The sequence below is a fragment of the Motacilla alba genome, chromosome 5 (assembly GCF_015832195.1).
Source record: "Motacilla alba alba isolate MOTALB_02 chromosome 5, Motacilla_alba_V1.0_pri, whole genome shotgun sequence".
Lineage (NCBI taxonomy): Eukaryota > Metazoa > Chordata > Aves > Passeriformes > Motacillidae > Motacilla > Motacilla alba.
In genome coordinates, this window is record NC_052020.1 from 5,337,910 (window position 1) to 5,355,219 (window position 17,310).

Sequence of the window (17,310 nt, forward strand, 5' to 3'; positions counted from 1 at the left end):
TTATATGTAATAAGTTATTACAGATTCTGTTTATATATACATATTTATTTATTTATAAATACATAATTATATATTTTATTAGACCAACCAATTTGACTGAAAAACCAGGCATTTCTACAGGAATTGTAAAGGACACCAGGGAGCACCCAAGAAAAAGCTTTTTCAAATATGGCCTAATCTAGGAAAACCCCTCCCTCCTGCATGTACTGTTGGAATGGGATACCAGATTTCTCCAAGATACTGATATGGTTCACTTGCTTGTTGACATGTTTATTCCTAAATATGACAGTCAAAGTCCTTTGATGTTAACTGTAGAAAATCAATAATTAAAATCTGTTACATTCAATTACCTCTAGCAAAAAACCATTACTCCTAAATCAAGCTGCCCAGACAGAAATGCAGTTAAAAATAGGAACTTACAATAGTTCTGTGTAAAGGACAAATCTCTACCAGGTGATTCAGGATATCAAATAAACCATTGGAAAGAGCAGACCAGATACACACAACTCCACATATGCTTGATAAGAGGATTTGTAATCCTCAATTACACATTTATTTCATTATCAGATCAACTGATAAATACTGCACGAGAACTGAACAGTAAGAAACTTATTACTTGAATTATGGTAAGATATATTTTACATCCAAAGTCCTCCCAATCCAAAATCAGTAAAGCATATTATTCTTTGCTATACTGAAATGAATACCTGAATAGTAAAAATGAATACACTGCTATTTATTTGCAGCAAAATAATCAGTATATTCAGAATCAAATGATCAGTGCATAAACATGGATTGGTACCATCTTCCTTTTGTGAGGGATACACAGTCCTGGTTTAATTCAACAGCACCATATTTAATTTCTCTAACAAAATTTATCAACCATCACAGCAATAAGTGATGTTCTAAAATACAGGTAAATAGGTGTAGTAGCTAGTATGGCAAATAATTTAAAGATTTTTTTAGAAACATTAATTGTATATTTACCCAATGTTAAAAGCAAGTGATGTAAATTAATTTCCTAGTTTCCACCTCTCCAAATATTTTTAATTATGTGTCTACTATACTGTATACTAGTATTTATCTGGAAAGGTTGATGAAAGTAATATCTTAATTGATGGTTCCGTCCTTCTGAGCATCTTCATTGCACAGCTTGCTAATCAAAACTATTTTACCTGAAAAAAATACTTCACAAGTAGCAAAGTAACACGCAAAAGGTACTTACTGCTCTGCCATGCTAAAAACTGCATATACATGGGAAATAGGCTATTTAACCTCAGCACCCTTTTTTACTTGTCAGTAGCTTCTCTATGATCTCATAACAAACCAGAGCTCAGGCACTCTTCTAGTCATTACCTGCTGCAGAAGTTTTCACACGTCCATTTACCTGCACAGCCACCCTGAGTGAGGATTCACTGCCAATGTCCAAAATCACAGAGCTGGAAACTCAGTCTGAGCTCAGAAGGACACACAGGAGAAAGTTACTATCTCCTCGAAAGCAAAAGACTTCACTGTCCTGTTTTCCCAATGTAAAACAACTTTTTTGTTGTTGTTTTTTTGGGTTTTTTTTAATTACATCTCAATAATAAATAAGCTACGCTGGTGGTCAGAAACCTCCACCACCCCTGCACAAGCACCCATGCACACACAGGCAGAAGACACAAATTTTTTGCTAAAAGCTGCACAGCCAGAAGCATTTGGGTAACCACTGGTGAGTGTTAAAGCTCTGAGGGCCTCTCCCAGCAGAGTTCTGCTGCTGCATTGCTCCTCCACCTTCAGAGCAGGGCTGAGATCCAGCAGAGTCTGGATGGGGCTGATCCATCAGTCTCAGTCCACACCTGGAGCCTTCTCCTCTGATAAGGGCAGGGCCAGGGATGGATTCACATCCACTCCCCGGAAGGCATACATGAGCAATTCCAAAACTCTTCTCCCCCCTCTATTAACAGTGATAGACAATGCTGGCAGAACACAGTGGAGATTACCTGCTACTTGTACCGCAGCGTTTCCTCACACAAAGCTGTTGTTACCACACAAAACAAGTTCCCACACTGGCAGGCAGGCATTTTACTTACACTTAAATGCACCACAGAGCCCTTGTACATTCATGCCCTTGCACTGGAGCTGTCAGCAGCTATTTCACAGCTGGCACCACCCTCTCTGAGACACTCAGATAGGAACTCAGCATGAGGGTTGACTAGAGGGGCATGGGACGAAGCTGTAAGGCCCTTTACAAAATAATGGTAGTTTCTCCTGCCTTCCAACAAGTAGCAGCTTAGTATTCATGTCTCCTTAGTATTATCTAGATAATAAATAATCTATACTGTTTTCTTCTAAAATAGCCTTAGCTTAGATCTCCACTGCGTTATAAGCACCTACACAATCAGAATATAGAATTTTCTGTTGAGAGCTCCAGCAGCTAAAAAGCATTAGAGTCATCCCAGCTTGTAAGTTACATGTTCATCAAGTACCTCTAAACGGCAGCGTGTTGATGTCATAAAGTAAATATTTAACCACAGTCATCATTCCTCCAAACAGTTCCCCTTATTTCACACATCAGAAGTTTCTGTTTTTCTCCAGGGAGTTTCTGATCACTTCCACTAGTGTTATCCAATACCCTCTCATTCTGCTGTTTCCTGTTTCTGTATATACAAGTCACTCCAGCACTGAAATAAAGAACACAATCCAAAGTCGCTACTGGAGACACGCAAGCGCAGACACAAATCACTGTCAGTCCCTGGATTTCCTGCTAACAAAATCACAATGCTCATGTATCCCCAGAGCTTCTTTGGTGTACAGCTTTTAACCCAACCCAGCCTATCCCAAAATTTTTCACATAGTTCGTGTTCCCAGCACGCAGTGTTAAACAAATCCTTACAGCAAATGTGAAGCTTCTATCTCGTCCTTTGGAGAAGCCAAAAGAGCCACAGATCCGTGTGCTCAGCCTGGCCTCTGCTCCGGGAAGGAGAGCGATGGGAGCTCCTGAATGTGTGCTGGTGCAAAGCAGCCTCACGCATTTCAGGGAGCCACTTCTGCCCCTTTCTAAAGTGCAAGGTTAAGGTTTACCGACACTGACCCAAAACAAACAAACAAAAAAACCCCAAACAGTAAAACGCACAAACAAACCAAAACCAAGACAAACAGAAAAAGGAGCAAAAACATTGTTTTCACATATGTAAAGCTACTGCTGGTCCTTCCAGCTGCCTGGCTCGGAGAGTTTGGTGGAGACAAGGCTCTCTGACGGCTAAGTGCTTGCCGATAGGTAAAAGCCAAGCTTGCTTAACCGCGGAGCAGCAGCCCCCGGCTGCCCCGCCCGGCGGGGGAGGCACACCCTGCCCCGCTCCGGCTCAGCCGCAGCCGCTGCGCCATCCCCGCGCTGTCCTCGGGGAGCAAAGCCCCGCCAGCTTCTCGGCACCGCCAGCAACCCAGCGCGCAAAAAGCCAGGCTTAGCAGAAGAAGGGGCTTGCAGGAGCAGAGAGGACCGGCTGCCTACCCCGGAGTCCGGGCGGAGGCTGCGAGGTCAGGCAGGTGTCTGGAAAAAAGCCCAGGGTGGTGCCCGAGGGAAAACCTCTGCGGCAGCCCCGGCGCCCCCCATGACCCCTCTTTGCCCACGTTCCAGGGGCGTTTCTGCCCCGCCCCGGGGCGGCCCCAGCCCGGCTCGGGCAGCGCGGGCGGGGGCGGCCCAGGTGCAGCCCCGTGACTGCGCCGCGCCCTTCCAGGAAGAGGCTGATCCACACCTGATCCACACAGCCAGGAAAGGCTGTCCCACTGCTGATCCGCAGAGCCAGGGAAAGGCTGTCCCGCTCCTGATCCGCACAGCCGGGAAAGGCTGGCCCGCTCCCCGGAGCCGCACAGCCCGGGAAAGGCTGTCCCGCTCCTGATCCGCACCGCCCGGGAAAGGCTGTTCCAGCTCCTGATCCGCACAGCCCGGGAAAGGCTGGCCCGCTCCTGATCCGCACAGCCAGGAAAGGCTGTCCCGCTGCTGATCCGCACAGCCCGGGAAAGGCTGTCCCGCTGCTGATCCGCACAGCCCGGGAAAGGCTGTCCCGCTGCTGATCCGCTCAGAGTCCCGCCGCACAGCCCAGGGAAAGGCTGTCCCGCTCCTGATCCGCACAGCCCGGGGAAGGCTGTCCCGCTCCTGATCCGCACAGCCAGGAAAGGCTGTCCCGCTCCTGACCCGCACAGCCCGGGAAAGGCTGTCCCGCTCCTGATCCGCACAGCCCGGGAAAGGCTGTCCCGCTCCTGATCCGCACGGCCAGGAAAGGCTGTCCCGCTCCTGACCCGCACAGCCAGGAAAGGCTGTCCCGCTCCTGACCCGCACAGCCAGGAAAGGCTGTCCCACTGCTGATCCGCACGGCCAGGAAAGGCTGTCCCGCTGCTGATCCGCACAGCCCGGGAAAGGCTGTCCCTCCGGGACAGGTAGGGCAGCGCTGGCTGCTCCTTGTGTCCCGGGCGCTCCCCGGGGCCTCGTCCCGCTCCCCGGAGCCGCCGCGGGGCGGGCAGGGCGCTGTGCCCGGGCCCCGGGCGGCCCTGCGGGAGCGCCCGGCCGTGGCCCCAGCGGCTGTGGCAGCTCTCCGCCTCGGGAGGCGATGGTGTTTCACCTGTGTCGGGTGCCTCCGTGCGGAGTTACGGGTTTGTTTCACGCCTCTGACAAAACGGGCTTTGTACCTGCTCCCGTCGGGGAGATTTTGTTACCTCCTCCGGCAGCGAAGGCTCTGCGGGCTCTTTCCCCGTCAATTCGCCAGGCACCGGGGCCGCCGCTCTGTTGGGCCGGGAGAGGAGAGCAGGAGGCGGCCAGAGCGGTGCCACCAGCGGGTGTTACACAACGAGAGCTCCGCAGGAGACAGGCAGGACCAGTTCGGGTCGGTGTCTCTTGCAGGGACCCATTAGCCTGGAGTGCGTGTAGGTGCTTGCGCTGGATGACTTCACGGGCAGGATTCGCTCAGGGTTCATCGCTGACACTTCGGAGGATTGCGCTGTCATTCCTGGTTAGCTCACGTTGGTTTCTGTCTGACAGATCCCGGCCATGTTCGCGGTTTTGGTGGTGCTGTGTCAACTGCATGTGACGGTGCTCGCGTTTCCTCACTGCCCTGGGAGATTAAATAACTTGAAGCAGCCGGAATGGAAAGATGGTAACTTAGTTTTAACGTCACTTTGTGCTTTCCAAAATTGTTTCTAACTTTGCTTTGCTGGCTTCTTTAATTTTTTGGTTATTGTTGTTTTGGTTGTTGTTGTTGGTTGGTTTTGGTTTTTTTTGTTTTTGTTTCTTTTGGTTTTTTTAACTTTATGACAAAATTAGGCTGCTTTATGCTTAATTTCAGATTATTTTAATACCTCTTGCTGAAATGAGCAATAATTGACTTTGGAGTTAGTTTTAAGTATTTATCAGATCTTGCAGTAAATGCAGATTGGGACAGCTGAAGTTTTTCCAGCCCTCTGAGATTATTGTGTTTGATACAACCAGAATAATTTAAGTAACATCAAAATTCAAAAAGTTTGAACCCTGTGTTAAGACAGTATTGTTTTTGGTGCTATTTGAGCACATTGCAATTGTATTTGTGTATCTGAAACTGCTTTGTGTTTGAAAGGGTTTATTTGGTTGTTTTTTGAAATTGATATTTGCTCTCAATGCCAGGCCCACTCGCAACACCTGGAAAGATAAGTGTAGTGCTGCTTTTGCACTTCTTCCCTGTGGAGGGAGAGAAGTGGGGAGGAGCTCATATAAAAACAAATAAATTCCTCTCAGAGACTCAAGCACTGTGGAGCAAAGGCATTTGATGGTTAGCATTTTCAGGGCTTCAAAAATAAATTTCTACCTTAGCTGTCCAGTCTTCTCAGTGGACAAGGAGTGCTGAAACCTTAAGAGTGATCTTAAAAGTCATCAGAAGGAGCAGGAGGCTCCTTCAGGGCAGTATGAGGAGCAGAAACCATGGCTAGCAGAAAAGTGCTTGCAACAGATGATTTGTTAAAATCCATCTTGCTCTGGGCATAAAACATCAGGCTGCCTCTTCCCTGTGAGCTCCTGTGACAACTCTCTCCTCACAACAGGCCCAGACCACTCCTTTAAAGATAGAGTTGGGAAGAGAAGTATCCAATTAATATTTAATACTATCAATATAATATTAATATCATAATATAATATCCAATAATAATAATATCAGAAAAATATTGTATTTATATATATAATATAGATTAATTATATTTATATATATATATAAATAATCCCATAATTTAGCAAGTAGAACATACCAAGCCAAAGGTATGGGGTACCTGCATGGAGAGGTCTCCCTTCAGCATTTTCTGAACATCTTTTACCAGCAGAGCTGCTTCGCTGAGAGTATTGTGTGGTTGCATTTTTAATTAAGTGCTGGGCATCCTAAAACTGCATGGATCATTTTCTCCAACCAAGGACTGCAGAACTGCATGCAGGTCCCTCACATTTAGGACTCAATTCAAATCCATCTGATTCATTCTTCAAATACTGTTTTAATCACCAGGTAGCAAATAAGTTGGAGATGGAGATATGTGACAAAGTGAAAAAAGTGCAGATAAATGGATAAAAATGCTTGAAAAGAAAAAGTTGGCCATGTATCCCTGGGCATTGAGGGTCCTAGGCTCCAGGCAGTTTGATTATGCATTCCATTTTAAACATAATGCATGAGTTCTCTAAGTTAATTCAAAGGACAGGTAATAATACTTGCATGGTAAAGAGTGAAACACTACTGAGCAAAACTGAAGACCCCTGCTTCAGAAGGCTGAAGTTACTTTTGTAATTTGCGCCGAACCAAGAATATTGATAATATTTTTTTCTCATGTAATTATTTTCCCTTTCCACTTGTGGGTTTGAGGGAGTTTTGATTTTGGTTTTGGCTTTCTTTTTTTTTTCTTTTTTTTTTCTTTTTTTTTTTTTTTGTTAAGTCCTATTCTTTAGGTATAGTATAAATATTTCAAGCTTATATTTTCTTGCAATTACTTTAGAATAACAAAAAACAAATGCATGTGCACATGTGTAGCTACTTCAGTACACAGTGTAACACTGTGCAAATTATATAAATATATGCTGTCATATTCCTGAAATATTCTATCATATTAAAGACATAAACAACCAATATGTAAGTTACGCTGCAGTTTTCCCAGTTTTCAGAGAGCAAAGTGTTAGCACTGCAGGATCTAACAGTGACTATTAGGGTGAAAATTCCAGAGTGATGTGATAATCTTGCCAAACAGGCTAACAAGAACACAAAGCTAATTTGTAGCTGAATAACTTTATCCTGAATCTCATCTCCTTTTTCGGCCATCCTGCTTGGTATGTAACAATGCAGTTTCTGCATTACATTTGCAAAAATAATCCTCTAGTCATTTTGCTCAACCAAAGAGCCTGAATTTCATGGGACAGAGATTAGGCTTTCACTAGAAATTAGGTTTTGTCTTTTTTTTTTTTTTTTTTTAATACAAAACCGTAGCAAGAGCAGGCTAAAACTTGACTATGGAAAATGCCTAGTGAGGAAATACTTTCCTGTATTCCAAAGCCTTCTATAATTTCACTCACTGTTCTGGAATCTCACCTCGCCACTTACTCCATGAGGCCTCATGGAACACAGAAGAAGACAATCTCTTCTTTTCAGAAGTCTTCAGAAATGCATGTTGTCAGTAAAATTCATATCATGGACAAATTTAAAACAAATTAACTTGGCAATAAGGCACCTTTACATAAAGTTTGGTGCCACGACTGTGAAAAGAGAGCAATTGTAGAATGACTAGGATTCTGCTGATGTGATTTAAAAACTAAATTCTGTAAATAAAATTTGGAACTCACAGATACCAGAATATTGATAGATGTATATTTGGTTTGTTCCTTCCCCCACCCTTGTCTCCTCCCCCACTAGGTCAGGGTGTCGCGTACTTTGGATCTGACTGAATTCTGCTGTATGTGACTATTACCTTGTTCTTAAGACCTCCAGTAAAAACTGCTGCTCACATCCCACCAGGGGTCACACCAAAACTTGACCAACAGTTCTCGTGACAATCAGATTCTCTTGGCCAGGATAAGGAATAGCTGAGATGGCTTATGAGAAAGGCAAATACATTTATTTTATGTTACATAGTTAGAAAATATAGCAGTGAAGAAGACATTTTAGGAGGAGACCTTGATCTTTCCCTTGTACATAGCTGAGAGATGCTAGGGAAAGAAATTATCCCAAGGTGCTCCTTTAAAAGCTTTACCATTCTTTCAAAATACCAGATTTAGCCTTCCTAACTTGTTTTAAATCAACTTGATTTTTTTTTCATTAGTGTTCACATCTGCAAGGGAGGCCAATTTATTCATTGGACGACATCTTCTGAACAACAGGTTTGATTTTGAAGCATTCACAGCTGATAACCTGGAAAGGGAATGCTATGAAGAGCTCTGCAATTATGAAGAAGCGAGAGAAATTTTTGAAGACCCTGATAAAACGGTAGCAGTTCAAATTGAATTCAATTTAGTCAGGGAGGTTATTGGCTAAACAACTGTATTTTTGTACACAAATTATTGTAACAAATTCTTGTACACAAATACTGTAACTCCTCTAACTGAGAGATGACTACTTATTTTGTTCTAAAAGCAGATATCCCAATTACGTGGGGTTCTTGCTTTAGACACACAGTGAATGCACTTGAATGTGTTGAATAATGCCTTAATATGTGAATATTGTCTTGAAGACTTTAGATGTGGACTTTAATTCTGCAAACAAATAGAAATGTAGCTTCAGAAGTCCCACTTGTGGCTATTCCTAGATTTTTTCAGACTTCTGGATTTTTTAGTAACATCCAGTTTAAATGTTTCACATTATTAATTATTAATGTATTAATTGGCTGATTGCATCCTTGTGTCATGCTCAGAAGTGTTTTGTAAGAGGTCAGTGTGGAGCAAAGCTGCAGCTCAGCTATTGCTGAGTATTGCTGCAGCACCACCTTCTAACTCCCCACCTAGATGTGGCTGAGAAGAAACCTGGTATATCTACATATATATAGATAGATAGATAGATATAGTTATAAAAAGAAACAATGAGAAACCTTTCAGCTCGATAAAGGAATGTGAGGACTGTCTGAAGACTGGTTGCTGCACAAGCAGCAAGAATCCCTTTGTGATTCTAGGTGTGCTCTGCAGAAAGAGTGAGGAATACACCCCTGTTCTGAAGGTGGGAGTGTTAGTTTGCCGTTGCTAACAATTTCCAAAGAAAAAGGTCAAATTGCTGAATTGAAATCACTCGCTGGAGTCTTTTGCTTGGTAGCAAAAGTGAAAATTATAACTCAACACATCTAATGTCTGATGGTCATAAAACATTAAAGTTTTTCTCTTAAATGAATCCCACTATTTTTCCTGGCTGATGTGAATTCAAATGTTGGAATTTTAAGAATTTAACTTTGCTTCAAATACTGTTTTGTGGGGGTTTGCAAAAAAAATAGTTGTAAGCATTTTTTTGGTGTCAGAATATACCCTAATTTCTCTTGTAATCTGGCAGAAATATGGGGTAACTCTGTACAGTTAAATACACTTCTTCCTTTTACCAGCTGGGATCTGAGAAATTTTAATGCAAAGTTGTAGAAGAAAAATACCATGGGATAAGTAAATACAAATCCCTGAGCAGGAGTTATTTCTGTTTATGCCACTGTTCAATTCTGCCCAAGTTACCATATTAAATATAAGTCATTAGGCCTGTAACTTATGTATCTCATATAAATCTGATTCTTTTTCGATTTCATAGATGGATTTTTGGAAAGACTATTCAACTAAAGGCCCTAAAATAAAAATAGGTGAGTCATCTTTTTACTTTTTTATTATATTGCAGTATTTTCTGGTTGTTATAACAGTATATTTTTAATAGATCATGCAATCAGTTAAGGAAATCAGAAATTATCTTTTACTGAAGATCGCTGTGAACTGTACAAATATGTTTAATTTTCTTACATGATAAAACTGAAGCGTCTTAAAGTGGGATCCATTATAGGTCGGTAGATAAAAACAATAATTTCCTTGACCATTTCTTTATTACACAATTGGTAAACTTTGCAGTAATTCTGTGGCTGCTCCTGTGGTTTGGTTTGGTTTTTTCTCCCCCCTGTTTCTTTAATAGTAATATATAACAGCCTGATTTAGGCTCAGAGTTGTCTGATGCTAGATATTTAATAAAAAATGGTCAGTTGGACCTGATCAAGGTCACAAGTACATGAAGGAATATTTGGAAGGCTTTGGAAGGCAGGCATCTCAACAGTTTCATGCAGAGAAAAGGGGGCATCAACTCCCGTTTGCTTTAAGTTGGCTGTGAATGATTCTCTTGGGTTGTGTTGCACAGATTAACAGCTTCTTACAGCAAGTTAGGCATTTGTGGAAGGAAGAGCCTAACATCAGTGCAGAAGTGGTATTTTACAGTGTACACTGCAGGCTGGGTAGATGGAAAGAGCACAATGAAAATCACCAATGTTTTCTCTCCAGGCGATGAGGCCCTGCAGAAGATTAATGTCACAGGACTGCTCATCAGCCTGGTTGCTGCTGGAGTGCTGTTGGTTATAATTGCTCTGATTGTCTTCTACTGCTGCAAGAGCAGATGCAAATCAAGGCAACCACCGGGGTAAGCAATTTCACTGCTTAAAAAACCCAAACACACACAAAACAAGCTCTTGCTTAAGAGTGGCATTTAAAAATCACTGTGGGTTGGTCTAACTATTGTATTCTCAGAAAATCCAGTGGAAGTTCTAGTTCTTACTTGCCTAGAAGCAAAGTTAGATGGGCACCAACAGTAGTTATGCTGGAGTTAATGACACAAAAACATAAAACAATATTGCACACCCACACCTTTGGGTTTGCCTTTTTTTTTAATTGTGTGTGTTCTTGGTTTCAAAATATTCTTACTATGATGATGGAATAATTTTAGCAGATGGGGCCCTGCAATGGGAAGTCTAACATGTTCTGCTGGGGCTTTCAAATAAGCTGTATGCTCTCATGGCATGTGCTTTACCTCAGATGTGAAGTAGTTGTGGTAGTAGATGATGAAGCAGTTTGGAGGAAATGCTTTTTTACCAAGTCTCTACTCCTGAATGCTCCTTTATCCTAATCTTGAAAGGAATATAAAAGGATTCTGTGCTTCCCTTTCCCTATAAATTTCACACCTCTGAGCTATTCTTACCCTGTGGTTTGGAGAGAGTATTTGGCTTGTGGTCTTTGTGATCACTGAAGGCGTGGTTTTTCTCTTATGGGGTTTTCTTGGGTTGTTTGGGGTTTTGTTTATTTTATGCTTAAGACGTTATTGTGGCATTCACATTCTCTGAAAAATCCCTTTTGGCCAGCATTTTTCTCCTGGGAAGCTGAGAAGCCTCAGAGAAAAAGAAAACAATAATTATTTCATTTGCTTCTCCTGTGTTGTGCTCATGTGGAATGTGGAGATTGTTTACCCACAGGTGATTGTTTCATTGGTTTCTGGTGTGAGTTGTTCTCACTCTTTGGCCAGTCAGTGCCAAGCTGTGTCAGGACTCTGGAGAGAGTCACGAGTTTTCATTATTATCTTTTTAGCATTGTGCTAAGTATTTCTGTATTCTTTAGCATAGTTTAGTATAGCATTCTTTAATATAATATAGTATCATAAAATAATAAATTAGCCTGCTGAGAACATGGAGTCAGATTCATCATTCCTCCCTTCATCGGGGCACCCTGCAAATACAATCTTTAATCTTCTTGCTTCCCTTTGAAGCAGAACTTTCCACTTACCTGCTCTTACCTTTGTTTAGGTACTTGGGTTATGTCAGGAACGGAAGACGGAATTCAGCCAACATCTTCAGGAGGCATGAGGAGTTCTCCTTGAACCCCCTTCCCATCGGAGCTGAGGACTCAGGGCTGCCCACCTACGAGCAGGCGGTGACCTCCGGTGCCCAGCACGGTGTGCCCCCACCCCCTTACCCAGGGCCCCCCAGGCACCCACGGCTCTTCCAAAAGTCCATGTCCCTCCCTGGCCCCTAGGCACAAACCTCCTGCCGGGCTGAGGAGGGATTGCTGGAACATAACATACTTTTGAAAAAAGTGCGTGCTACCTTGCATATTGCAAGATGATTTACAGAAATGTGAAAGATCTTCTGGACAGCTAGGAGGGAGTGAATTTCCCATTTGGGAAAAGAGGTCACCTGGCACAAAGGTACTGTGCCAAGAGGAGAGAATGCCTAAAGAGCAAGTCTTGTATTGCTGCCTGTCACTACATTTGTATGAAAATTCTTTGCTAGGATTTTCTTCTCCTGAGAAGGTGAGGAGCCTCAGGAAAGAAATGTAAACAATGGCTATCTGCTGCTGTGGAACGCACCAGGTGCTTCTTTGATTGGTCCCTGTGAGGTGTTTCTACTTAATAACCAATCAAGGATGCAGCTGGCTCAGACTCTCTGGTCAGTCACGAGCCTTTGTTATACATTCCTTTCTATTCCTGTCCAGCCTTCTGATGAATCCTTTCTCTCTGTTATTTTAGTATAGTTCTAATATAGCATTTTCAATATAATATATATCATAACATAATAAATCAGCCTTCTGAAATGTGGAGTCAAGATTCTCATCTCTTCCCTCATCCTGGGACCCCTGTGAAGGCCACCATAGCTGCCCTCTTCCATATGAGCCATCCCATCAAACTATTGATGTTTCATTAATAGTTTCATCTTCTTTTTCTTCAGAAAGAACAGTATTTTAATTGCTCATACTGACACTAGCTGGGTTTTGTGACTTTATACTTTAAACCACCATAAGAAGTCTACTTTGTTGTTTGCCATATTCACTTCTTTGCTGGGTGAATTTTCTATTCGTTCTTGTAATAGAACTTGAGTGCAAAAATTATTTCATGGCTATTTCATGGCTTGATCTATCAAATATATATATATATATATATATATAGTACTGCTAGTGGATTACACTGGTTTGGTTTAGACATTGCTGGTCACATGACTTAATTTGCTGTATTTTTATGATGATAATTTTGCATCAAAAGGGAGCATTCATTATGTTGCACACTACCAATTCAGGCAAAGTACACTTGCATCAAATTGTTTTGATGTTGAACAGTAAATAGCAGGTCAAAGAGAGGAAATAGAATACTGTGGGCCAGTGGATGTTGAGCAAAAAGCCAGAGATTTGTCCCTTTTTAAGAAGCTACCCAGGTTTCACAGCTAATGTTTCTTAAGCTGAAATGTAGAGAGAGACATTTAACTTTCAAACCAAAGCCCAACCTATCCCCTAGGAGCACTTTAATGTCTTGCACTACAGGGATGACAAAATTATACCTTTAAGTAGAATGAAACATCAAATTAGATCAAAAATCAAGAGTCAAGAACTCCTGGGAGTTATTGGTTCACTGTGCCAAGACAGTTTCTGTATCTACAGCTGTAGCCACCACTAATTTTACATCTTATTAAAATATCAACCCCCAGCATTATGCAACCTACAGATCTTGCTGAGCAAATTGCTGCCCATCACTTGTGTCCCCTCCTCAGCACAGGAAGCCAGAGCAGAGGGTCTCACAGGAAACATTTCAAGCTGTTCTCTTGTTTGCCAGTTAAGGCGCAAACAATTAAAGAATTTTTTAAGATTAAACAACCCCTGCCCTTTTTCCCCCTCATTGAGTCAATGCTGACAACAGCAAATTCTATTTCAATTTGGGGCCTACAATCCACTTTATATTATAAGTTAAAGGATTAAGGGTTGAAATGAATATGAAATACTTCACTGAATCTTATTGTTTTGAACATACTGGAAACTACAGTGTTGTTGAGCAAGATGCAGAAAATTGGTCTGAGAGTTTCAATCTGTAAATGTCTTTGTAATAATGGAAACACTTCAAATCCTGGAATATAAAGAGGCTACACTGACAGTGCTACACAATGAAGTCTTGCCCTTAGAAAAACAAATACAATGCAGTTGGTAGCAGTGCCATTGGCATCCCTGTTCACAAAACTTCACCATCCAATTTGGCTTTTGGCGAGTCACAAATCTCTCTCCAGCTTCTTTTTTTCTTGAGAGATGGGGGAATCCCCATGTTGGGATGTTTTCATTCACTTTTGCCCTACTTGTGAAAGCATTTTGAAGTTCTGTAAGACTGAAATAAATGAATTGTGTGAGGTCACTGTTGATAATCAAAATACAAGGTTATGACAAGCTATGCAATCATAAGCTTGCAAAAACATTCTCCCATATTTCCCTTTCATTTAACTTAATTTTTTTTAATTTTTTAATGTGCATTTTGAGCTCTAGGGCACACTTTTACCTAGATTTTTCCTGGGACTCAAAAATTACTAACTAATGGAACTGACAGGAGCACTGCAAAGGAAAGGGATTTCACAGGGCTTGTGACCATTCAGAGATTTTTAATGTTACTACAGAGATTTTTAATGTTACTACTAAAATCTGGCAAAGCCAAATTTTAAATACACTATAGAAATTGTACAGAATTCCATTCAGTCCCTGGAAATTTGATTTTTCTACTGTTCCTACAAATTATTTGCAGCTGATTCCATGGAATACAAGCAAAAATCTCGTCCTTCATAATTAATAAAAAAAAAACTTAAGAGGGTGTAACTGTTAAACATCAATGGTGTAGTGCTTTGGGCAGTAAAGTGCCCTTTCAGGAGAGTAAAACACTCAAATTTACTCAAGGAGGCTGCACCTTAAACCCTGAGAATGTGCAGGGACTGACATTCAGGCACTGGTTGCACATAGCACGATAATTTGGAAGACACATCCTGCCTTTTGCAAAGAAGGAGCAAAGTTTGAAATTTAGTTGAATACAGTATAAACTTACCTCTCCTTGTAGAGGGCCAGAATTCCTTTGAATGGCACTTGTTTGGGTTGAGTTTGTTTTCCTTCTTTCACACACTGACTCCTGGCCCACCCTTACCTTGTATCTTGTCTCTTTTTAGAACTCATGATCAACAGGGTTAACAGAGAGAAAATCAACAAGAGACAGACTATGGGGAGCTATGAATTTAGATTAAAATTAAAATTCATTTCTTTTGCCACACTTGAAAATTTTACCTGTAGCTTCTTTTGAAAATGGAGCTGCTATTAGAACACATAAAGCAGCAAATGACCCTGACAGAGGCCGGGGTTAGATTGGATATTGGGAAAAAATTCTTTACTGGGAGGGTGGTGATGCACAGGCTGCCCTATGAAGAAATTGTGGCTGCCCCTGGATCCCTGGAAATGTTCCAGGCCAGGTTGGATGGGGCTTGGAGCAGCCTGGTCCTGTGGAAGGTGTCCCTGCCCGTGGCAGGGTGTCTGGAACTGGATGATCTTAAAGGTCCCTTCCAATCCAAAGCATTCTGGGATTAAGTAGGATGAGGAGGAGGAAGATTTTTGAGGAGCAAAGCAGCAGCAAGTTAACTTGTATAGAGATGTAAACTATCTGTAAACTGTTTTGTTTTGATTTTGGTGTTTCTTTCCAGGACCTTTAGGAAAGACAGTGGATTTTAAGTGATTTAACAGAGACCTACTATGACAGTTGAAAACAGAACTGTCTAAACAAACCACTGGTAAACACAAATACTCTGTTTTAAACGTGTCACTACAAGTATTGTTAGCCACTGCCTGAACAATTTTCCAAAACAGCCTTTTCAGCATCACAGAAGATTATAGCATGCAACCTTTTACAAAAAAAAAAGACAGTTTATTAATTAGGGCAAATAAAAAGGGTCAGGAAAGGGATCTCTGGCTGTGTCAGTTGAAAAATAAATCCCTGAACCTGCTTACTGCTGCAATAAGAAAGCCTGCTATGTGATCTATCAATTATGCTTTTATAGGTCAGGGGGTTGTTGGGGTTTTTGTGAATTCATTAGAACAGCAAAACCAAAGTAGCACGTGGAAGTGCACTTCCTCACCACATGAAAATGTGAGCTGTGAAGCATTTGATTCTGGTCCCGTCAAGGTTTTTATTGGCTGCAGCTGAACTGGGATTGCAGCAAGAAATGAGATAACTGATCACTTCAGGTAATAAAAAATATAATGCTCTGCCAAATTCTTTACCACAATGCTGTTGCCAAACCCAGTTCAGAGTATTCTATTGTTATGATGATGCCCACTTCTATTAACTAGAATGTTTCAGTCTGATCTGCCCTTAAAAGTTATATTTGAAATTTGAAAAGCATAGCAAAATTCCTTATCATTCCTCAGATTATCAGCTGTGAATAAGATTAATTTATTACCTGCAGCTTAGCAACACTAATTCTAGCTTTAAATAAACCATCAAAGTAATAAAAAAAAAAAAAACCCTAAAAACAAGTAACAAGCCAAACTTTTCTATCCAGTCTCTCCTGCCAACAGAAGTTTTACTGCTGCTATCCTTGCTTGTTCCATGTAGTGTAGAGAACAGGAAAGGGAATTCTGGGTTTAAAAGTAATTTTCAAGCACTTCAAGCAGGGTCTTTCCATACTGTAAACACCTTTCAATTAATTCCTGTCACTGGAAATTTATCACTATCATTTGCACAATAAAGAACTTGCATGTGTTTCCCTCTCAAAAATCTTAAGCAGATCTTCTCAAATAACCTGCTCTTTATTTAGCTATTTTTGACTCTTTCCAGTCATTTCTGAACTGTATAAACAATTACTTAATCTTATGAACATATTTCCTTCTACTCATCTGTCAGAACATTTTGAATGCACTTGTCACTGGCTATATTTAGTTCTAACTTTGATTTCAAGTGCTGTCATATTTTGGGTGATGGGTAGCAATATTTTAAGCTCTGCTAGTCTCAATATTATTTTGTAAAACAATTTCCAAATAAATGTTTATATAAATTAATCATGGCTAAAGAGAAAATGCTAATTTAGCCTACGATTAAAAAAATGAAAAAAACCTCTGACAAGTCTTTTGATTTCTTTTAAATTGAAAAGTTGGTAATAACTCTTCTGAAAGCACTTAAAGGGGGCTTAGAGGAAAATGGAGACAAACTTATTAGGGCCTGTTGTGACAGGATAAGTGGTAATGGTTTTAAACTGAAAGAGATTTAGACTACATATAAGGAAGGGGTTTTTTACCATGAGGATGGTGAAACACTGGCACAGGTTGCCCAGAGAAGTTTAGGATCTATCCCTGGAAAGATTCAAGGCCAGGCTGGATGGGGCTCCACCCATGAAGGTGTTCCTGCCCATGGCAGGGTGGCAGGGGGTTGGAATTAGATGACCTTTGAAGTTCCCTTCCGACCCAAACCATTTTACTGTTAGATGATCCTTCATGCCATACAGCACTTATTGGTAGAGAAAAAGGGCTATGGTTTGCTTTTATAACATTGGCAATTTCTACTCTGGACAAAATCT

At 41.4% G+C, this 17,310-nt stretch overlaps 2 protein-coding genes across 2 annotated transcripts in view; one reads left to right on the top strand and one right to left on the bottom strand.

Annotated features, from left to right (window-relative positions):
- Positions 1-17,310, bottom strand: part of CCDC73 (coiled-coil domain containing 73) — a 95,256-nt gene that overhangs the window by 70,243 nt on the left and 7,703 nt on the right. The gene's annotated exons all lie outside the window — the stretch shown is intronic.
- PRRG4 (proline rich and Gla domain 4) lies at positions 4,431-14,061 on the top strand. The gene is made up of 6 exons (XM_038137349.1): positions 4,431-4,859; positions 5,015-5,129; positions 8,290-8,453; positions 9,744-9,792; positions 10,472-10,607; positions 11,761-14,061. Exons 1-6 carry the CDS (start codon positions 4,587-4,589, stop codon positions 11,987-11,989), a joined length of 966 nt encoding a protein of 321 aa, XP_037993277.1. The 5' UTR covers positions 4,431-4,586; the 3' UTR covers positions 11,990-14,061.